General features: G+C 56.2%; 3 protein-coding genes and 1 long non-coding RNA gene across 5 annotated transcripts; all 4 read left to right on the top strand.

Annotated features, from left to right (window-relative positions):
• Positions 1 to 4,761: 4,761 nt before the first annotated feature.
• On the top strand, positions 4,762 to 9,423 carry LOC147226770 (uncharacterized). Of its 2 annotated transcripts, none has more exons than XR_015107119.1 (4): positions 4,762 to 8,040; positions 8,130 to 8,350; positions 8,507 to 8,818; positions 9,231 to 9,423. It is a non-coding gene; the product is annotated as an uncharacterized LOC147226770 (long non-coding RNA). The 2 variants fall into 2 exon arrangements; XR_015107120.1 differs by having other exon boundaries at positions 8,448 to 8,818.
• Positions 9,424 to 9,426: 3 nt separating this feature from the next.
• On the top strand, positions 9,427 to 11,071 carry nppal (natriuretic peptide A-like). Its single transcript, XM_086159669.1, has 3 exons — positions 9,427 to 9,585; positions 9,677 to 9,998; positions 10,880 to 11,071. Exons 1-2 carry the CDS (start codon positions 9,505 to 9,507, stop codon positions 9,959 to 9,961), a joined length of 366 nt encoding a protein of 121 aa, XP_086015795.1. The 5' UTR covers positions 9,427 to 9,504; the 3' UTR covers positions 9,962 to 9,998; positions 10,880 to 11,071.
• Positions 11,072 to 13,910: 2,839 nt separating this feature from the next.
• Positions 13,911 to 14,946, top strand: nppb (natriuretic peptide B). The gene is made up of 3 exons (XM_086159668.1): positions 13,911 to 14,105; positions 14,309 to 14,588; positions 14,717 to 14,946. The coding sequence occupies exons 1-3, from the start codon at positions 13,992 to 13,994 to the stop codon at positions 14,725 to 14,727; spliced, it is 405 nt and encodes a 134-aa protein (XP_086015794.1). The 5' UTR covers positions 13,911 to 13,991; the 3' UTR covers positions 14,728 to 14,946.
• Positions 14,947 to 17,020: 2,074 nt separating this feature from the next.
• nppa (natriuretic peptide A) lies at positions 17,021 to 19,665 on the top strand. Its single transcript, XM_086159667.1, has 3 exons — positions 17,021 to 17,200; positions 17,855 to 18,173; positions 19,483 to 19,665. Exons 1-3 carry the CDS (start codon positions 17,090 to 17,092, stop codon positions 19,485 to 19,487), a joined length of 435 nt encoding a protein of 144 aa, XP_086015793.1. The 5' UTR covers positions 17,021 to 17,089; the 3' UTR covers positions 19,488 to 19,665.
• The last annotated feature ends 2,633 nt before the right edge of the window (positions 19,666 to 22,298 follow it).

The raw sequence follows: 22,298 nt of genomic DNA, 5'->3' as shown, positions 1-22,298 counted from the left end.
CGCCAAGCCCTCGTTCTAAAGAAAGAGTGTCAAGTTCCGGTGACCTCGCTGCCGTCGACTTCGTAAATGTGACCAAGTACTTTACGTGAACAAGTTGTTGTAAATCCGAATGTTGTTTGTTCTTCATGTGACTCCGTTGTGTAGCTTCTTCTCTCCTGGTCCTCCTGGTAGAAGGTCTCGGGTCCCGGTGGGACGAGCCTGCCTGAATAGGAAATAAACCCCTTCCTGTGACCTGCCTGTATTTTGTCTGGAGATTCGCTTGGACTGTTTGCGACAATCTGCAGTGCACATCCACCTCCACCTGGAGGCCCAGGCTTCATGCACGCGCTGCGCTACAAGACACGAGGGTTCTCAAGAGGGACGTTAGAAGGTGTGTTAGAAGACACGAGGGTTCACAAGAGGGACGTTAGAAGACACGAGGGTTCACAAGAGGGCGCTGTGGGACAAAAAGATGAGCTCGGGGTTTCCGGGGCGGGCGAGTTTGGAGACGTGATTGTACGACGGGAGTGTTTGTCAACAAAGTTCTCGGTTATGTAAGTGCATCGTATCTCCTCGATCTCCTCCGTCCTCCGGCCGCCTCCATTTGTCCGGGACCTCGCCGGGCAGCGGCGCCCGAGGTTAGAGTTAAGAACCTCCACCGTCTGGGGAACCTGATGCCGCGGGTCCCGGCATCGGCGGTCCACCACTTCAAATATGAAAAACACGACATGAAAACTGCAGAATCTGTGGTTTTTCACTTTTTTCTCATGGGGTTTTGGTCTCCACGAGTTCCACCGTGGCCTCACAGCTCGGGCTTTCTACGGGAGCTATCGATGGCGGGCCTCGACGTCTAGATGGTCGCGGTGCCTTGTTTTTGTTGACGCAGTTCCTCCTCCTCCTCATCGCCCCCATCGGTGACGTCGATGAAAACGCGGTTTACCTACCGCCCTCCGCTGAAGAGCTCGTTTCTCCAGCACCCGCCTCATCCGTTCATCTGACCCCGTCCTCTGGAGGCGGCGCCTCCGATTATTGAAAACACTCCACTCGCCTCCCACTTCTTCATGGCTCTTCTCATGTTTGATCTCCACATCTGAGCGTGCTTGCAGCGGTGGAGATCCGGTCCACGCCAGCTTCCGGCGCTTCCTCTGGTGGAGCAGAAGCCGCCGGCCTCACAAGGTGTGACTCACAGGTTCTTCTGAAAGTGTTCTGCAGGAAAGAAGCCTGAGGGGTCATGGGATGAACATCCCGTCATTAACTCCCGATCTACTTTGTTTAGCAAACAAAGGGTCATGTGATCGCTGATACTTGTTTATCTGTATCTGGAAGTGCTCTGCCTGCCCTGCCGGTTTCCTCTCCCCGTCAGTCACACTCACTTGTCCTGAGGTGTGGAAGCCTGAGATCATCGGGGAAAATATAATGACCCTGTCACAAGGTGGGGGAAGCAGCGCCGCCACCGTTGCTGCCCCCCCGCCCCCCGCCCCCCCGCACCGCATTTCCATGGGATGTCATCATTTCCCGGGTTACATAATCCAATCTGGCCTGAGGGAGATGGTTTATTTGGAGCCAAACGGGAGCAGAAGGTGGAAGAAACCCAACAAAGACTGGCGGCCGGACGAGACGCCATTCACGTGCCGGATGAGCTGACGGGGGAGAAGGTTCGAGGGGTTCGAGGCTGGGAACCGGAGAAAGTGACCGGAGGAAACCAACAAGAGGAAAAACACCTTTGGAAAATGTCCTCCTCCCCGTTCAAACGATAGGCAGGGTGCTCGTCCTGAAGGTCCGGATGGATGGACGGATGGATGGATGGATGATGGATGGATGGATGGATGGATGGATGAACAGATGGATGGATGGATGGATGGATGGATGGATGGATGGATGGATGGATGGATGAACAGATGGATGGAAGGATGATGGATGATGGATGGATGGATGGATGGATGGATGGATGGATGAGCTCAGAGCGACGTCGATAATGACCTGGACGGCAAGGCCTCCCTGAGAACGGTGGAAGGTCTTCACTTTCTGAGACGTATTCGGGTCAGAGGGCGCGTCATGTTGTCATGACAGGGATTCAAAGTTCTGCCAAACGTTCGGCAGAGGCAGGAGGACACATCAGCTCCGTGAGTCTCGATCTTCTCATTGACGTCTCCGCCAGCGGCAGGGATGTTGTCAGACCAGGATCTATAAAAAGCCCTTCAGATGACCTGAGTCAAAGGGGTCACCTGACACGAGGCTGGAAAAGCCAAGGGAGTCACACCTTCACATACATACAGATTCCAGCCCTGAGATGTTCAAGGATCTGCCGCTCCAGGACGAGGCGGGTCGGAGAAGGAGATGGGTGAAGTGTGAGGGCGGCGTCAGAGGTTCTCTCATACATGGTTCATTAGTGACGACCCAACCGGCAGACACCTTAGAAAAGAGCTGGCAGGACCGGACCGCCGAGAGCCTCCGGTCGTCGGGATCCTCCGGAGATCCTGGGCCGGATCTGAGCGCGAACGCGAGCGTCCCCATCTCTTCTGCCGCCGGCTGAGGTGCCGCAGTGCAGAGGAGGTGACGGCGGGGGGCGGCGCCGCCCGCGGGGAAGACATTGATACTTGTCAGGACGCAGCCGGCGGGCGTGGAGGAGAAGGGCTGGAGGAGAAGGGCTGGAGGAGAAGGGCTGGAGGAGAAGGGCTGGAGGAGAAGGGCTGGAGGAGAAGGGCTGGAGGAGAAGGGCTGGAGGAGAAGGGCTGGAGGAGGGTTAATGACTCCTGGCTTCCTTGTGGAGGGCGGCAGGAAAAGCTTCCCGTGCCATGAGCTCCGGAGCTCCTCGCTCCTCCGGAGCTCCTCGCTCAGACCGCCGTCACCGTCCCGACGAGGGAGCGGGTGAAGCCGTCGTCCTTGGAAGCGAACGTTCCCGGTCGGAGTCCCGCCTCCTCCTGGCCTCTCCAAGAGTCCTTGAGCAGCAAACTGAACCCCGACTGCCCCCCTGGCGCCGCCTCCTGCTCAGCGCTCGTCCACGAGGGGTGAAACCGGCCCGATCTTCTGCTCGACGACTAACTGAATGGGACAATGAGGCATTTCTTCTTCTTCTCCTTTAACATCTCCAACAGGGAGATGGTGTGATTGCTGGCAGTGCAAAGATCTGGTCACACATCAAAAAGCGCCAAGACAAATGCCGTGCGGCTTCGTCGGAGAGGAAGCCTTCATAGATCCAAAGCTGGAAATGAATACGGCACTTTGGGAACGAGAAACGGATCTGAAGCTTTTTGCTTCTTCTGTTTCCATGGTGGAAGACCTGCAGCCTCAGGTGTGACGGGCCCGTGGACGCCCACTGGCCGGCGTCCCTCCGGAGGGTCTCGTCTTGAGGACTAGCATCCGATGGCACTGTTGAAGGGCAGGGTGAAGTCCTGAAGGCTCGAGAAGGTTTCCAGGTTCAGGCCGACCCGGTTCTCTCGACGTGGAGTCTCCGGGTTCTCCGACCCACCAGTCTTCATACGTGGACCTGTGAGTGACAGCTGAAGACCTCAGTGCCTCCTCCTCGTCTCCGTGAACTTTCGGAGCGAACCGGAGCCGAGCCGGATCACCGCAGAGCGGGAACCCGGGTCGGGTTCTGTTCCGCCAGGTCCCCGTTCCAGATCTTCAGAATCTTTGCCAGAAAATGCCATTTATGCTGCTGGAACATCCAGACATGGAAGGACGGGTGTCATTTGGCACCTCCTGTCCTCTGGTCCAAACAGACCCCCAACAGGGCTTCCTCAGGGGCCGGAGGCCAAATTCATCTTCTCGGCCCTTGAGTCCTCGAAGGTGCCAGTGATCTTGAGTGTCAGGATGGACGGCCAGAAGAACCCGTGAAGAACATCTGGTGCGACACCGTGAAAACGCCGAGTGTCCTGCGTGTCCTGCCTGTCCGCCGCTCACGCCTGAAGGTTTGACTCCAAAAACCCAGAGCCTCGGTGTCTCCCGGGCCTCCGTCTCTGGAAATGTTGCGATACGGAATCGAGAAGATTCGCGCAAAGCTCCGTCTCCATGGAGTTCCATCGAGGCCGCCGCTGAAAACAACGGCCATCGATAAAAGACGATGTAAAGCTGAGCGGAGTGGATTCCCACGGGTGGATTCAGGCTGACGCCGGTGAAACTTTCTGACGCAAACGTCCGATGGAAGACATTTACCGGACTTCCTGAAGGTATATTTAGAACACCGCCAATTAAAAAGATTTCCCACGCCTACCTTGGTTTATTGAGGCGATCCGGGACCGGAATAGCATGAGCTAATGCTAAATATATGCAGCACCATCCCCGCTGGGTGGAAATAACCTTATCTGCTCAAAGGTGCCACTCGAGAGGTCACAGCGGGAACACGTTCGCCGCTCCGTCCGCCGCCGGCCGACCCGGGGAGGCGGACCGAGATGGTGCGGGACTCCAGGACCAGGACCAGACCGGGACAGGAATAGACCGGCCGGGGGACCGAAGCGAACCGGTCGTACAAATTCTTGTCCTCGACGTTGTTGTCGTCATTCTCGCTGCCGTCTATTTATTTGTGGCCGTCTGGCCGTCTTCTAATCCTCTATTTCTATTCATGTTTATTGACACTGTAACTGTAACTGTAACTGTAACTGTAGCTGTAACTGTAACTGTAACTGTAACTGTAACTGTAACTGTAGCTGTAACTGTAACTGTAGCTGTAACTGTAGCTGTAACTGTAACTGTAGCTGTAACTGTAACGCTGCTGCGACAGAAGAATTTCCCCGATGAAGATCAATAAAGTTTATCTTCTGTCTTCCGTCTCAGTAGGACCAGCAGAAACAAAGGAAGGAAGCTCTTCTCTCGCAGGCCTTCAACTCACCGGAAACCGTTTTTAATGGACATAAAAGCAAGCGGAGATCGACTTGCCATTCCAAGTCTTCTCTTGGCCGCCCCCTGAGCTCACGGGCCTCCAGCACCTCCTCCAGGTCTGGACCCGGCTTTATCGCTTCATCTCCACCCACAAGTTAACCAGTCACCTGGACGGGCGCGGCGGCCGCCGAGGCTCCGGCCGGCTCTATTTTTGGCACGGCTGTCAATGATTGGCCGGGAGGGCGAGGCGGCGAGCGAAAGAAGGGCCGGACGGCCGCGCGCCTCCGCGACCTCAGAGACGCACGGGATGAACGGGTTTCAGCCGAGCGTTTGGCGTTTTCACCCGGTTGGTCCCTGGTTTGAGCGATCCGTTCGCGGGGCCCGTCAGCCGGGCGAAGGTCTTCTCCGTGGTCCTGCAGGTCTGAGGAGCAGCGAAGACCGGAGAGGGTTTGGAGTCCGGCTGCGAGGCGTTCGGCCTCCGAGCCGCCGCCGCCGCAGTGACACCCGCTGTCACAGATCAGCGGCCCGTCCGATAGAACGGGGAGGATTCGACCTCCGGACGGCGAATCAAACTGACACCGTGGCGTTTTCACGGTGTCGCACCAGATGTTCTTCACGGGTTCTTCTGGCTGTCCATCCTTCCAGAACCGCCGCCGCCCGCTGACAGGCTAATCTGCGGACGGACGGAAACGCAGCCAAACGGCGGCGGCGGACGGCTGCCGAGAACATCTCCGACCGTCTCCGTGTCCCATCCTTTATCAGGCGCCACATGCCAGCACGCGTAGCGTAGCATAGCATCGGGCCGAAATAGCTTCGGCAAAGGGGTCACGTCCCGAGCGCCGCTCTCACGCTCCGCTATGTTTCCGTGGTCATTTGCTGCGCGGCCAGCAGAAGATCTTCCAGAGGAGGTATCAGGACATCCGGACATCCAGACTCAGGAGAAACAACCAAGCAGAGCTTTGAAGAGAAAACACAAAGTCTCAACACCTTGAAGATTCAACATATAACGTTTGTTTTTCACACAATTAACCATCACAGTTTCTGCAATGTTGTGACATTTATTACAGACCTTCTATCAAAGCCATCCATCCATCTGGAGCTGCTGGATGGTCGGGTGAGGGGGTTCAGGTGAAGGTTGAGGTTCAGGCGAGGATTAGGGTTAATGGTTAGAGTTAATGGGCTGGTAAATGTGAGCTCTCCACTGGTACCAGTGCTAGTTAGTGAGTTAACTAGATGACTGAGCGGTGTGTAAGGATTGAGAATGTGTGTGTGCTCAGGGTTCGGTGTATCTGAGGAAGCTTTGGCAGACAGAGCGACGGCAGCCGGAGCCAAGACCTTCTCAAAGCCACAGCGCTGGCCAGATCCTCCATGGAGTGACCACCTTCTCCATGTGGTGCAGCTTCTTATTTGTTCTCACAGCCCAACAGTTCCTCCAGGAGAGTTCAGCGTCGGGCCGAGGCTGAGCCGGTTCTGAGCCGGGTCTGAGCCGGGTCTGAGTCGGGTCTGAGCCGGGTCTGAGTCGGGTCTGAGTCGGGTCTGAGCCGGGTCTGAACCGGGTCTGAGTCGGGTCTGAGCCGGGGTCGGTGTGATGTGACGAGGGTCAGGACGAGGAGTTAGAGCTCATTAAAGTTCTGGTAAATGAGGGCCTTCCATTGGCAGCGGTCTTCATCTTGGGCTCCATTAACTGGACGCTGGAGGGTTTCAGAAGATCCTGCTGGTCTAGATGGTCCTCAGGGGCAGAAGACCAGGCCGAGGCTGCCGTGGCCCGCCGGGCGTTTCCCGCTCTGACGAGTCCTGGCTCCCGCCACGCCGGCAGAAGATCCGTACCCCACGGCCGGCGTCCGCCCAATGCCATCGTGGTTCTTCTGACCTCGGCTTCTGAGGGAGCTTTCCGACGTGAGCCGTGAAGAAGCAGACGGAGGGAGGTCTGTGCCGGCGCCGCAGGAGGCCGGCGGGGGAAAGAGGACGGGTTTCTAAAACGATGTTGTTTTCTGTGATTCCTCCCGGGCCGTGGCTGCTTCCGAGCAGAGGTCCTTCAGGAGCAGCAGGAGGTGCTGAGCTCCAACATTCATCTCAGAGCCCCCCCCGCCCCCCCGCCGAGGAGCAGCTTCTGTTCTAATGAGGATCTTTAATGGAGGGGAACCGTGTGAGGGGCGGCTGCCACCTTCTCAGCCGGATCTAATGACAGGCTCCTCCGCAGAGAGCCTGACGGATCTTCTCCGCCTTTTATCGTCCTGATCCCAGTGAAGGCGTGAAGGCTAGCGGTCCAACCGGGTCCAGCCGGGTCCAACCAGGTCCAACCAGGTCCAGCCGGGTCCAGCCGGGTCCAGCCATCTCTGTGGGAGGACCTGGCTGAGCTTCCTGAACGCCATGGACGTCTCGCCGTGGCCTGTGAACGAAGGAGAAGCAGCGTTGGCGTTCCTTCTTCTTATTTCTCCGGCTCCGACTGCCTCGTCCTCGTCCGGTTCCTTCGTTTGTTCGCCCGTTCTCTCGTTCTTTGGCCGTTCGCTCGTCGCTTCTTCCTTCGCTTCTTCCTTCGCTTCTTCCTTCGCTTCTTCGTTCCCTCGCCGGTTTGTTCATCCCTATCTTTGTTTGTATCTGGGAAGCGTCCGCCTCCCGGTTCTTCACGTCCTGCTCCTCAGGCTTCCAGCAGATCCCCAACAGACTCCCGGAGATCTTTGCAAAGGAGCCCCGGTGGAGCGAGCTCGGGCTTTCCCGCGGCAGCTCCTGATTCTGGACCCGGCCGGTCCGGCGGCAGCTCCGGCCGACGCCCGCCGGACGCGTCCTCCTGCACCGGCTTCCAAAACAGAAGAACGTGTTGCATTAGCGAGAACATCCGTCGGTCGGCGCAGCGGCGTGAGCGAGTCCAGAGGCAGTCAGAGCAGCTGGGACGGTGAAGCTTCTGGAACCTTCGGCGCCGCCGGGGCCGAGTCAATTACACCTGATGGCCCTCCAGTCGAGATGCCGCTGAAATGTCAATTAGCTGCCGGCCGCCTCCGCTGAGATAATCGCTCATCATTCACCCCGGAACCTCTGCAGATGCAGGCAGGGAGCCATACACTCCACACACACACACACACACACACACACAATTAGTTTCTGAGCCCCACCTCAGCACGAGTTGGTCCTCACTCGTGCTGAGAAAGTAAGAGATGTGGATCCAGATCCACGTGCAGAAGGTCCTGACACCATCTTGGAGAAGCTTCCCTGCTGAACAACACGGTGCAGCTGCTGGAGAAAAGGGTGAACATCACGGTTCCACCGCAACACATGGACTGGGTTCTACCCATGTTCTCCTGCCTGGGTTCTACCCATGTTCTCCTGTTCTCCAGAAGGTGAAACCCAGCTGACCTTCTGAGTCGGGCCTGTGATTGACAGCCGTCCTCCCAGAAGACCTGCTCGCTAACAGGACGCTCGTACGGACGCCCACTGGAACCCCATGAGATACAAATGAGATCCAAATCCACGGTAAAAGGACCACATGTTTGGATCTCAGCACGCATTAAAAACAACAAACATCCTGACATCCCAACACATGGAGATACAGGACAAGGTAACGCCATCAGTTGCACCTTCTCACTCATCTGATTGATTGCATTCAATGAATTTGAACACTTTCATTTCCTGCTTAACCCTCTTATTATGTTAAGGGTCAAAATGACCCTTAACATAATAAGAGGGTTCAGAAAGGTGGATATTTTCCCTCCAGACGAGGAGGTGGAGACGGTGGACCACCGGGTCCTCGTCCGACCAGAACACGGGCGCCTTCGAAGGGAAAGGTCTGAGCGGGATGGCCTTCTACCTTCTACCTTCTACCGGTCTACAGAAAGCAGCCGTGGCGCCGCTGGACCGCTGAGCTCCACCGGCTGGCGAGGAAAGCCGCTCGGTGGTGAAACCAAACCCGGAGAACCTGGAAACGCTGGTCGAGGAGCCGTGAAGGACAAACCCGGACGTGTCCCGGACAATCTGGGGCCGCCGTCGTCTTTGGAAGCCGACCTGCCCGGATCCCCGGCTCCTCCTGGTGCGTCCAAGGGTTGTTGAAGGACACGGCGAAGCCCTCGCTGCTCCCCTGAGCCTCACGCTCACGTTCATCCATGACGGCTTCATTGCAGAGAACCAACTTCCCCACGAGGGATTGATAAAGGATAGAATATTATTATTATTATTATTATTATTATTATTATTATTATTATTATTATCATTATTATTATCATTATTATTATTATTATTATCATTATTATTATTATTATCATTATTATTATTATTATTATTATCATTATTATCATTATTATCATTAATCCTTCTCACTCCCGCCCGCTGAGCTGCGTCAGACGGGCTCCCTCAGCCGGCGGAGCGTCCAGGCCTGGAGAAGAACCCTGCCTTTCTCCTCCTCCTGTCCGTCTGAAGGTCTCGTCCTGGTCTCGTCCCTGCAGGAATCTTCTCCTGTGTCAGCGTTCTGCAGGCACAACACCCAGAGCTCTGCTCCGTGGCTTTGGGAATCTCACACCTCCTTCCATCCCTCCATCCCTCCCTCCACCCTCCATCCCTCCATCCCTCCATCCCTCCTCCATCCCTCCTCCATCCCTCCTCCATCCCTCCTCCATCCCTCCCTCCTCCATCCATCCTCCATCCTCCCTCCTCCTCCCTCCGCCCCCCTGTGGTCCAGCCAGTATAAGAGCAGCTCTCTCCAGCAGAGGAGGAGCAGACATGGAGCTCCACATCTCCAGCCTGTGCTTCTCGGCGTTGCTGCTGGTTTGCTCGGCCGGCGTCCCGGACTCGGACCTGCAGGTGAGAGGAAGCCGTTCGTGCGGCGCTCCCGCGCCGGCCAATCAGGTGAGACCTTCCTCCATCTGACCGCCTGCTTCTTCTGGGGGTGCAGAGCCTCCGCCAGCTGCTGGAGGAGGAGATGCGGCTGCGCGGCGCGCCGACCTTCTCCGCGGAGGAGCCGGACCTCCAGGACCAGGACGGGGCGGAGCGGTGGAGGATCGGGGTCCCCGAGGGGCCCCCCTGGGAGCCGCACAGGAACGGCGTCCTGGCCAGGCTCCTCAAAGATCTCGCCAAGACCTCCAAGCGCTCGTGGAGCCGCTACAAGAAGGGGGGGCTCCGGAGCTGCTTCGGGGTCCGACTGGACCGGATCGGATCCTTCAGCGGTCTGGGCTGCTGAGGGGACCCCGGAACCACCAGACCCCCGGAACCGCCAGGTCCGCACACACTCACACACCCAGACACAGACAGGTAGACTGGATATGGATCATAAACACTGATGGATGGAGAAATCAATTCAACGAAAATATTGGATCAATAAATCAGGACATTCTTGATTGGAGAAAAACAGAAAGCAGGAAGATTAAATCATTAAATCTGACAAAATCAAAGGTTTTAACAAAAAATACAGGATTTGATGGATTAGTGTGTGTGTTTGTGTGTGTGTGTGTGTGTGTGTATGTGTGTGTGTGAGAGAGTGTGTTTGTGTGTGTCTGTGTGTGTGTGTGTCTGTTTGTGTGTCTGTGTGTGTATGTGTGTGTGTGAGAGAGTGTGTGTGTGTGTGTCTGTGTGTGTTTGTGTGTGTGTCTGTGTGTGTGTGTGTCTGTGTGTGTGTGTGTGTGTGTGTGTGTGTGCATCAGTATGCTGGTATAGAGGTGGATATTAAAGATGTTGGGGCTCAGCAGAAGGTGGTCCTTCTTCCTCCTCTGGTCCAGAAGCAGCAGAAGGAGCGTCGATCTTCACCCTGCTGCTCAGCGAGGATGAGGAGCACCGGCGCTCTTCATCCTCGGGCAGAAGAGCGAGTGAACATCAGGACGGCGGAAAGCTGAACCCGTGATGCTTTTATCCGAGGTTGATGGAATGATAAAGATCTAGATGATGATGTAACGAGATGTATATCATGAATATCATGATATATAATAATCATAATATTGTAACTCGATTGGTTTTTGAGGTTAATGATCAACTTGTCAGACTGAGGGTTATGATGGTTGTGTCCACAGACACACACACAAACACACACACAAACACACACAAACACACACACACACACTCAGACACTCACACACTCACACACTCACCGTGTGTGTGTCCGCAGGCGTGGACGACAGACAGCGGACGGACAGACGGACGACGGACAGCTGCCCGTGGCTCAGCTCTGACGGTCACCTAGGCAACGCCATCCCAGCAGAGAACCCGATTATTTATTAAAGTTAATGCCGTGCTGTGAAAGTAGCTGTGTGTTATTTATTGTTGCTCCCGTCGTAGTAAAGACTTTATTTTGCATAAAGCTGGACTCTGAGCCATTTCTGTCACACACACACACACACACACACACACACACACACACACACACACACACACACACACACACACACACACACACTGGCTGTATTAATCATTGTGATTAATTAGAGTATCAGTAATTGTGATTCCTCCGATCTTCTGAGCTCAGAGCAGAGACGGCACTCTGGACCAAAGATCTGAAGATCTAAAGAGCAGAAGGTGGAGGAACCGGCCTCTGAGGAGGAAAGTGTTTGGACGTCCAATCAGTTTGATCTATGAGATGTTTGTGAGCGTCCAGAGGGACAGAGGGTCCTACCAGGAAACATCTAAACAAAGACCCCGGAATGTGGACAGAGACAGATCACTGGAGGCCTGAGGAGGAAACATCTCTGCAGACGGGAAATCAAAACTCTACATGTATAGATATATATAGAGATATATAGAGATATATAGACATATGTGCACGTGGACCATGATGTTTGCAGATGTTGTGATCTGCAGTGAGAGCAGGGAGCAGGTAGAGGTGGAGGAGGTGAAGGTGTGCTCTGGAAAGCAAGACGGAATATATGTGTGTGAATGAGAAGAACCCGAGAGGAACGGTGAGGCTACAGGGAGTGGAGATCAAGAAGCTGGAGGATCTAAGATACTTGGGGTCAACAGTCCAGAGCGTAGGAGAGTGTGGAGAAGAGGTGAAGAGACGGGTCCAAGCAGGTTGGAATGGGTGGAGAAAAGTGTCAGGGGTACCAAGAGATAGAAGAACATCAGCCAGAAGGAAAGGAAAGCTGGAGGAGATGCTGGTGAGATGATCTACAAACACTGACAATGACCAGAAGACAGGAGGCAGAACTAGAGGTTGCAGAGATGAAGATGTTGAGGTTCTCTTTGGGAGTGACCTGGATGGAGAGGATCAGGAATGAGTCCACTCGAGGGATGGTACGTGTTAGATGTTTGGGAGAGAAGGTCAGAGACGGTTGGGTCATGGACAGAGGAGGGAGAGTGGATATATTGGTAGACGGATGCTGGAATGGGAGGTCTAGAGGAAGACCAGAGAGAAGATGGATGGACGTGGTGAGAGAGGATATGAAGGTATTTGGTGTGAGAGAGGAGGATCCAGAGAACGGGGTGAGATGGAGAAGGTGGAGTCGCTGTGGAGACCCTGAAGAGAAGAAGGCAAGAAGATATACAGCATGCAGTCTTGTAGGGTCTCTGGTCCACAGCGCCCGTCTTCCAGTCAGGATGCGGGAACCTGCAGACCCTACTGAGCCGCCCCCTGCTGTGATTGGCCGAGGGGCGGCGCCATCCTGGAGCGCCGGCTCCCATGTGGAGACATCTAACCATCTAACCATCTAACCATCCAACTATTCACCCACTCAGTCACTGGCCTGGGAGAACATGGAGATTCCACACAGGAAGGAACCCTGAGGGACTCCGACCTCCTGCTGAAGGGGCGGAGCTGACCTCTGCCCCACGGCGCCACCCACTGGTGATAACAATGATAAGGTATAAATCATCTGAAGAAAGCTGTGCCATGTAAACCTCTGTCTGGACGGATGCCTTCACCTGAGGTCATGTGACGAGGTCTCGCAGGTCCTGCAAACATCAGGGCTCCTCTGCTCCTCAACTGTGTTTACCTTCAAAGCGGACGGCGCCCGTCGACACCCTGGTCCAGAATCAGACGTCGTCCCGGCGGCAGAAGACAGTCCGAGGGGCGGAGCTTCTGGGAGCGCGAGCAGAGGACCGGTTTCGGCGGCGGTACGAGGAGGTCTGCTGGCCGAGGGTGCCGGGATGCTGTGATCAGTCAGAAACGCAGCATATCAGCTGGAAACATCTCTTCACTGCAAGAGGGAAAGAAAAGTGGAAAGACGGCGCAGACGCTCGCCTGTCCGGCGGTGATCAAGAACCACCAACACATCTCCTGCTTCCACCTCGGCCGGTCCTTCATGAGCCGCCTCCACGGAGAAGAAGCCTCGCACCGGCCGCGGTCCAACACCAGCAGGACCTCAGCGGGGAGACCGGGGAGCCTCCAAGGTTGGACCTGCCGGGAGAAGGTCCGCCGTCCGCCGGGCCAAGCGAGAACGTCGACGATGGACCCGCCGGGATCCGACTGACTGCCCCGCTGGTGAACACGCCGCTGGACCTTCTCATTCCTGCTCATCAGTTAAAGTCTGATTTCAGTCGGTGGCTCGGAAACCACGGCGACCCCCGTTACACCGGAGGGCAGGCGGGACAACGGGGCGTCCCGTCGGGACGGGCGGTAGAACCAGCAGAACCAGGAGATCTTCATCGCAGCCCCGCGGGGGGTACCTCCTGGGAAGGGTACCTCCTGGGGAAGGTACCTCCTGGGGAAGGTACCTCCTGGGGAAGGTACCTCCTGGGGAGGGTCCCTCCTGGGGAAGGTACCTCCTGGGGAAGGTACCTCCTGGGAAGGGTCCCTCCTGGGGAAGGTACCTCCTGGGGAGGGTCCCTCCTGGGGAAGGTACCTCCTGGGGAAGGTACCTCCTGGGAAGGGTCCCTCCTGGGGAAGGTACCTCCTGGGGAGGGTCCCTCCCGCGGAGCGCCGCTCATGGGCAACTTCCTGTTGCGGAAGGCGACCCCACAACAATCACGTCCGCGCCTTATTTTGGTCACTCTGTTTACGGCTTCCCGTAAGCCGCCGAGGGGGCGGGGCTTCCCTCAGAGACACGGAGGCATGATCGAGATCCCGACGCCACGCTTCTGACACCCGGGCCTTAAAAAGGAGTCGTTTCCGACGGCGTCCCGTTATCAAAATCAGGTGTCAGGAATGTCGCTCCATTCCTGGCATACCTCCCGCCTCCCGGCTGCAGTATAAGAGAGGGGCGGCTCCGGCATCCAGCAGGAACCCTGGAGACAAACCCCTCAGCCGTCAGAAGCAGGTCCACCAGCAGCAGGAACTCACAGGAAACATGCATCTCTTCTACATTCCCGCTGGCGTCGTCCTCCTGGTCTTAAACCTGCAGCTCTGCAGCTCCAACCCCATCAGCTCCGGCCTGAGCGGCAGGGACGTGGACGTCCTGAAGGTACGTCTCCAACTTCAGGACAATTCATCTGCTGAACGGAAGAGGGCTTTTAGGAGAGACCATATGATCCACAGCGTGGCACTGGCTGCTCCAGTCGAAATGTACTCACAGCTGGATGTGTATATATATATATATTCATAATATATATACATGTTTGTATGATGTTATCTCCAATGACCTCCACCTGTCTGCGGACACTGCAGCTCCTCCTGAACAGACTAGAAGACTCGGTCCCGGAGCAGATGGAGACCGACCGAGCTGGTCCTGCCCCCGCCGAGAGTCTGGACGCCCTGGACCAGGACGGAGACGAGCGTCGGGACCCGGCGGGCCTGGAGGAGGAGGTCATACGGGAGCTGCTGTCCGCCAGGAGCCTGAAGAGCGTCAGGAACGAGTCCTCCAGGAAGAGCTCCGGCTGCTTCGGCCGGCGGATGGACAGGATCGGCTCCATGAGCTCTCTGGGCTGCAACACCGTGGGCAAATACAGTGAGTCTTCTGGAAGGAGACGGGTTCTTCCCGTCGCTCGGCGTATCAGTGAAGGCCTGCGCGACGCCGGCCAGAACCTGCTGGAGAACCAGAAGCTCCGCTGACACATGTCATGTTTCCTCCCGCAGATCCAAAGTGAACACACAGTCTTACCGTCTGGACAGAAGGACCTGGTCGGATGTCTCTACACCCCCTCGACCCCCCGACCTCCCGCCCGCCGACGACAACGTTTTTTAACGCAAAGGCTTATTTATTTACCAATATTTATTGACGACTGTTTGAGGCTTACGTGTCTATTTATTGAAATGGATGTAGGACTTTGTCTCCATGGATGTTTTATTAAATGTTTACAGCAGCATCACCTTGTGTGTGTGTGTGTGTGTGTGTGTGTGTGTGAGACACAGAGGAGAAGGAGGAGGTACCCCTTCTCGCAGCATGGTCTGCCGTCTGTTACCACGGCAACCACCGAGTCAATAAATGGAACCAATTAATACTTTGACCTCAATTGTAGAAACGGTGGAACGATTGGTGAAACATAAATGAAACAATAAAGCGAGTTGTTTCTTCCCACCACGGCTGCACCTCCAGGCTGGACCTCCAGGCTGCACCTCCAGGCTGCACCTCCAGGCTGCACCTCCAGGCTGGACCTCCAGGCTGCACCAGCCCGGGGAGCCCCTGGAGCCCCTGGAGCCCCTGGAGCTGCCAGGGTTCGGGGTCTTTGCCCGCGGACACTGAAACACCGGCTCGGAATCGAACCGCCAACCTCCAGCGCTCGCAGAGCGCTTGGCTCGGACCTCCGGGCCGTCAGGGCCGGGATGCAAACGGTGCGGGAGAAGTCGATCCTTGTGGAAGAGCTCCAAACATCTGTCCAGAGAGGAGGACGGGGGCAGGTGATCGGCTGAACGGTAGACGGAGGTTAGATGTTCGCGACGTTGACCCTTGAAGGGAGCGGCCCAAAGGAGGAGAATACGACAGGTCGTCTTCCTTGGTGTTTGGGTTTCCTCCCATGAAGACATGATGGATGTCCTGACTGGTCCTCTTCTTCTCTGGAACACGAGATGTTCCGAGAATTTGCTTGAATTCAAAGGGTGAAGGGAAGTGGAAGCTGCTGGCGTGTTTGACGTTTGAGATCCTCACTGGTGAGGTCATTGTCCTGGATGATTCCATTCCTGACCCGCGGCTGCAGGAATGGAGGAAGAAGCTCAGACATCTTTGCTGATAAGAAATGTCTCCTCTTCCTGTTTGGCCGAGGTTTGGTCCCATTGTTTGTCGAGCGTGGAGATGGTCCCGGAAATGAGGGTCCGACCCGGAGCTTCAGTCCTGTCTCAGAGGGGACGCACACGACCAGGAGGTCCACGGCCACAACAACAACAAGAGCAATGAGGTGATGGAGTGTCTCCATAGGAAGTGTGTGTGAGGGTGCACGGTTGTAGGCCTCGAACCCTGAACCACACCGACCGCTTGGAGCCTCTGAGAGGTCAGAGGTCAAACAGGAACACGACATCTCACCCAGAAATCATAAAACTCCACAGAAACCACGGGACTAAGACAAAGAAACCCAGGTGCAGGTGTTGAGACGTATCAGTTCCGGTGATGAAGAGCATTCTCGTGAACGAGCAGATACCGGAGGAGGTGTTTGGAGATGAGCTGCCAGTAAATCATGTCTTCATTTGGACACGTTGGGTCAGCGGGCGGAGCAGCAGAGCGGAGTGTGTGGGACGCAGCGATGCAACAGCTCGCTCTGCTCGGCTTCCTCCGGAGGACGAAGTGATCCGGAAGCTCGTCAACCAGTCCTCCGACAGTCCGGCGAGAAGCAAACACAGCCGGACAGTCACGTATAAACTATACCGGATTAATATCCAGACTGGACAAACATCTCCTCCCTTTGGCTGGAGAAGGTGTCAACTTCAACATCTCCAAATACAAGGACCCTCATGGACGGTCAGGTTCAGGGTTCGGACGCCAAAGAAGGAGTACCGATACTCGGACGTCGACCCCCCCCACCGAGATCCAGGAACCACAACTTTATCTCCTGCGGGCCGTCCATCAGAGGCACAGAGAAGGTCTGGGCGGTGCCTTCAGACGGGGCCTCACTCTGACCCCGAGCCCTGGAGCCCACGTTTAACCTACTATGGTATTTTTGAGGATCAGGAGTGCAGATGGTGCTAAGTGAATTGTGAATGCTGCATTCCTGTGAATACACAACACAGTTCCGAGATGGCTCCTGAGGTCATACCGCTGTTGGCTGATGGTACACAGACACACACACACACACACACACACACACACACACACACACACACACATCATTCACCACCAAGCACCACTTGAAAGTACATGGGCCCGGTGGCCTTATCGTGCGGAGGTGTCAGAATGTACTTGAAGTGATATACAAAATGATGCGCCCCTGACTGTCCGCTCCCTGGATGTGATGGTGACGCTCCGCGTCGGCGTATAAAAGCCTCCAGCGCCGCCCGCCGTCACTGCCGTCAGAAGTTAACATGAGGATTGCCATCCTGTGGGGGCTGCTGGCCCTGCTGTGCCGACACACACCCGTAAAAAGCCACATTCTGGGGAGACCGGCGTCCGCCAGCGACCTGGCCCTGCTCAAGGTGAGACCTCGTCGCCGTCCGTCCCTCCAGAGGACCTCCTCGGCTCTTTAGCTGCCGAAGGCGCTAACATCGTCGCCGGCTCGCGCTTCGTTCGGCTCGTCCGTCGGCCGCACCGAGGCTCTCCGGGTGCTTCATCTCCCAGGTGACCGCTGCTAAAAGAAGTCGCTGAGAAACATCGATCGGATGAAATAGGAAGCGTGGCTCGGGGGGCAGCTGCCTCCAACTTTCATCCCAGATGATATCATTGTCCGTTCTGTCATCACGCTGCTCTTTCAAGTTCAACTGCGTGTTTGAGCGAAGGGAAGAAGAAGCTCTAACTCCCGAACCAGCTGAGTCGACTCAAACTCAGTCTCCGGGCAGCGACGTTTGCCGGAGCTCCGTTCAAACTCCCGGCCCGTCTTTGCCTCGGATCCGGGCTGCCCGAGTTGGCATTCGCGTAGATCATCGGTCCGACCGCGCGACGAAGATCACAAATGTAGGTCACGTTCATGTTCTAGCGGCGGGAATGGCGTTTGAGCTGCTGCGAGGCAGGGATCTGACGGATGTGCGATGCAGGTGTACGTCGTATGTTTTCTTTGTGTACAACGTGACTTCCGATAAGACGGTTGGAGATGTTGACACCCACGCTCCACCCGCCCTCCTAAACCCTGCCAGTCTGTTCTTCAACGCTTCGAGGAGACCCTCGCCGAGGAAGCCCAGGAGGAGGGCGCCGAGGCCGACTACGCTCTGACGAACCAAGATCCGCAGCGCAGCCAGACGGGCCGGGGCTGGAGTCAGGACCAGGACGGGGACCAGGAAGCTCTGACGCCGGACAGATCTCAACCGCCGGCGGAGACCCAGAGCAGGCCCTCGAGCCAGAGGAGCCGCCTGCTGGACCTGCTGATGACCGCCAGGAAGCGGGCGTCGGGCTGCTTCGGAGCCAGGATGGATCGAATAGGAAACGCCAGCGGTCTGGGCTGCAACAACGGAAGAGGTGAGGAGACTGTGGGGAGAAGCGGGTAGATAGGAGGCCTGGAGGTGGAGAACACCTCAAATGCACTTGGGGAGGAACTGGCAGCATCATGAGCGACCTTCTCGGCCTCGGGGACACCTGTTGGCTTGACCTCTCGTTTGAAAACTATTGAAAAATGCTCATGACGCCTTCTCCAGCTGCTTCCACTGGGATGGACATGCCAGGGTCGGTGCAGGACACCAGGGACGGGTCGGACACGGCGGGTGACTTCTAGCGACCAGAGTATTTCAGCCGTGCTGATGCTTCTCAGAGCAGGAGGGACGTGACGGCCGAGGCGTCGGTCTTCTAAACAGGCCGAAGTTCAAATGCTCTCCGCGGGCAGATGGTGGTCCTCTCCTCCAGGAGACATGGACTGAGTGTTACACTGAGCTTCAATCAGTGTGTGCTCCTTGTTCTAATCCATCCAGATCCCATCCTCAGGGTGCCTGAAGGTCTTGAGGAGAGCCCAGTGTTAACACTCCTCCTCTGTCCTCCTCAACGCTTGGGGTCATTAAGCGCTGGACAAACGTCCACGGTGAGACGGGCCAGCCAGGTGAGGCCTGTCACTGAATGTTGAGAACATCTAGCGTGACTGCAAACTCCAATAAAGGGCACATTTTCAGGAGTCCAGCTCCTCCCGAACCCCGAGGGAGTAAACAAGCGTATCTTAGCTCAGCCATCTATGATGGGACAGCCATCCGTTGGTGGGAGGAGATCCTTCAGCGGCACTCAGAGGTCCCGTTCTGACCCCAGTCCTGCCAGACATGCTTCGGTACCACCGGGCGGAGTTGCCTGATTTGCCCTGCCGGGGGCAAAAACAGACCTGCGGTGTCAAACCATGCAGACCGAGAGGCGCGAAGGTCCTTCTGGAACGTTCACACCATCACTTGTAATATTTCGAGGTAGATTTTACAAGATTTCCCCCTCGGCCACCGACCGGAGTCAGGATGTCCGTCCCTGCCGTGGTTGCTAGGACAAGGAGAGGCCTCTTCCTGAGCCGGTCCTGGTTGTCGACGCTCAGACCTGGTCCAAGACTGGAAGGCCGACCCCGCGGCCGCCCGTCCGCACGCCGGGCTCTCGGGACTCGACCGGACGTCTCCTGCCGCCGGGTCTCCCAGCGCCGCTCGGAGCGTCAGCTGCAAGCCTTCATTATTGTGGGGACCTGTAGTTTGGACTGTGCGGTCCAGAATGGACCCCGCAGAAGACTGGACGTTCTCCAGAACCTGCGGTCGGACCCGTCATGTATCTTTACCCATCGCGCTGAGCGGTTGTGTTTCATTTATCTCCACAGGTTAGGCCGGCCCAGGCAGGCGGATAAACCAGGCACCTCCTGCTCAAAAGAAGACGCAGCCGAGCGGATTCTTGTGATTTTGCACTTGTGACAGTCCAAAGTGTTTCTCCTGAATGCGTCTGATGTTCTGTGATGGTTCCTGTCAGGAGGCCGTCAAAGAGTGAATAAAAAACACCTTTTCCATTCCGAGGCTGCGGTGCTTTTCATTGGTGCAGACGGTCCTCGGCGCAGCAGATAAACAGCAAGTCGCTTCGAACGTTTCCAGAGACGACGGCCGTAACCACGACAACTCTGACTTCAGCTTCTCCAACGGACAGAAAACCTCTGACAATTCAATGCATTATTGATTTGAATTATCGGCCGGCAGAAATCTAGTCGCGCTGATTGAACTTTAACCTCCCAGAAGTCGGTGAGCGGAGGTCGGGGAGGGAGCGTCCCGTCATCTGGCTCGGACTGATGTCCGGAGGCCTGGAAGCTCAGCGAGAAGGACGCTCTTGTACAAATACACATAGAAGAAGCAGTTACATCTCTAAGACGTGGATCTCCAAATGTTAGCTTCGATGCTCCGCACGTGTTCAAGCGTGTTATGGGTGACGTCTGTCTTCACCAGTTATTAAAATACCTTTGAGAGAAGTGGCGTCCTCCAGGCTTCATCTGGCCTGAGGGCCTTCTGGCACGGGGCAGGACGCCCATCTCCACCTCAGGGCGTTTCTCCACATGGGTCATCTGGCAGCCGGGGCTCCAATCCTAGAAGGACAGCCTAGAAGGTCCTCTCAGGTAGGTCCGGTCTGGCTTCGTGGAAGGAGCTCCCGCAGCTGAAAGCCTGGGCCGGTGCGTCACCGCAACTTAATTGAAGTTGATATTCCTGACTTGACTGGCAGAGGAGCGTGACGGCCTTCTTCTGGCCGCCTCGCCACGCCGTCAGATCCGTCCAGACAGGCCCGATTAGCTGATGAATCACAGCGTGAAGCGACTCCCGGCAGGGGATTCTGCTCGACAGCACTGGGAGGTCACCGGTGGACGCCGTCCTCCTCCCGGCTCTTGAAGGCAGTGAACGCAGAGAATCTGAGAATCAAGGAGGAGCAAACATGACGGAGCTGCGGAAGAGTCTGACTTTCAGCAGCTCCAAACGTCCACAACCGCCCGCATCCGGAACGAGTGCTGAGAAAGTGCTCTGGTTTCTCTGGTTACGTGCTTTGGTTTCGGGTGAGTGAAGGCCTCGAGTAGGAACCCATTCCTGCCTGAAGACCAACGTGCCCCTGAAGAACTTCTCTTCACCTGGTGTCACCGTGGGACGGATCCTCAGGGCCCCAGGTGAGCGTCCGGCTGGTTTCGGGCGGCAGAGGAATTACTGGATGTGGACTTCCTTGACAAACACCGGGCTCATATTCAGAAGGGTGCGGAGAAGAAGAAGATGCAGAGGGTCGGATGAAGGCAGGGGCCCCTCGGCACCACATTCGGCGGCTCGGTGAAGGTGCCGCCCCAAGCTGTTTAACACCAAAACCCTAAAAGCCTTCTCCAAGCTCAGGTCTTCCAGCCCAAGTGGAAGGAGGCTCCGAGGCATCCATGCTTCGGGGAACCCGAACCTCCTCTGGGTCCAGAGCTGGAACGGGAAGTTGGACCACCGACCGGCCTCACGGGGAAAGAAGACAACAGGCTCGGTGTCTGATGGACAGAAGACAAGAGCTTTATCTGGACACCAAGAAGGCGGATCTGTTTGCCTGCAGCTCCACAGGCTCGGCTCCTGGCCTGCAGCAGGACGGCCGCTAACCACAGTCTGACACTCAAAGACAAACACGATGGGATTTGCAAACTGAGAAGGAGGAGAAGCTCGGGCACAAACCCCTCGTGACGCCTGCAAAACCCAGGAATGTTTTGTTGAAAACGCCGAGCGAGGAGATCAGAGCGGAGGAGGCCTCGCCTGAGGAACGCCCCGGACGCCACGCGCTCAAACATCAAAGTGACAATTTGCTTAAAACAACAAAATACAATCTCTAAAAAAAGAAACAAAGCAGAGAAAAGATACAACCAAGGACTCCGGATGGACGTCCACGTTCCTCCAGCTTCTCTCCACCTCGCCATGGTCCCTTAACTCCCAAGGACCAACACCGGGTCCTTCTTTTGGCCCTTGAAGCTTCTAGTGCTGTGACTTTGGCCGTCCAATGCTCCAATAGCCTGAATGTAATTGTAAGATGAACCTGTGTCCCTCTGGCCTCCTGTCACACAACCTGAGATGTTCCCTCAAAGAGCGCCATCTGCTGGAGACCCTGACTTACCCAACAAATCAAAGCCTACAGTGAAGACGAATGTTAGTGCAGACGAGGCTGACCGGTCTCAGACGTCTGGAGATGTTTCTGTCCAACGGCAATCATCTGACGTGGCGGCGCAGAAGCTCCGTGAGGACCGTGAGGACCGTGAGGACCGTGAGGACCGTGAGGAGGTCACCCTGACGGACAGCGGCCGACCCCATAAAACAGACAGCTTAAATTAAAAAATAGAGGAATCAAAATAAAGTGGCTAAAGTGACACTGGCAACAAAGCGTGGACAGTCAAGAGACACGTGACCTTTGACCTCGGCCCCAAACGCAAACATATATTGGAGGTCTTGGAGCTTCATCCATGACGGATGCATGAACTGGCTCAAGATGGCCTCCAAAGCGGCTGAAGATGGAGCGACGCCGGCCGGAGCCGTCCTCAATGCACGGCCTTCCACGGGTTTCTCGGAGCGCGGTTACAAATACGATCCGGCGTCTGCAACATCTACACGGGGAGGATCGGCGGACCGAGCTTCTACGCCGGGAGGGCACCTTCAGCCA

The sequence above is a fragment of the Fistularia commersonii genome, chromosome 14 (genome assembly GCF_037954325.1).
Source record: "Fistularia commersonii isolate RoL2024-O1a breed Wild chromosome 14, RoL_Fcom_v1.0, whole genome shotgun sequence".
NCBI classification, from domain to species: Eukaryota; Metazoa; Chordata; class Actinopteri; order Syngnathiformes; family Fistulariidae; genus Fistularia; species Fistularia commersonii.
The sequence above is the reverse complement of the archived record's forward strand: the minus strand, read 5'-3'. Positions and strand labels throughout refer to the sequence as shown.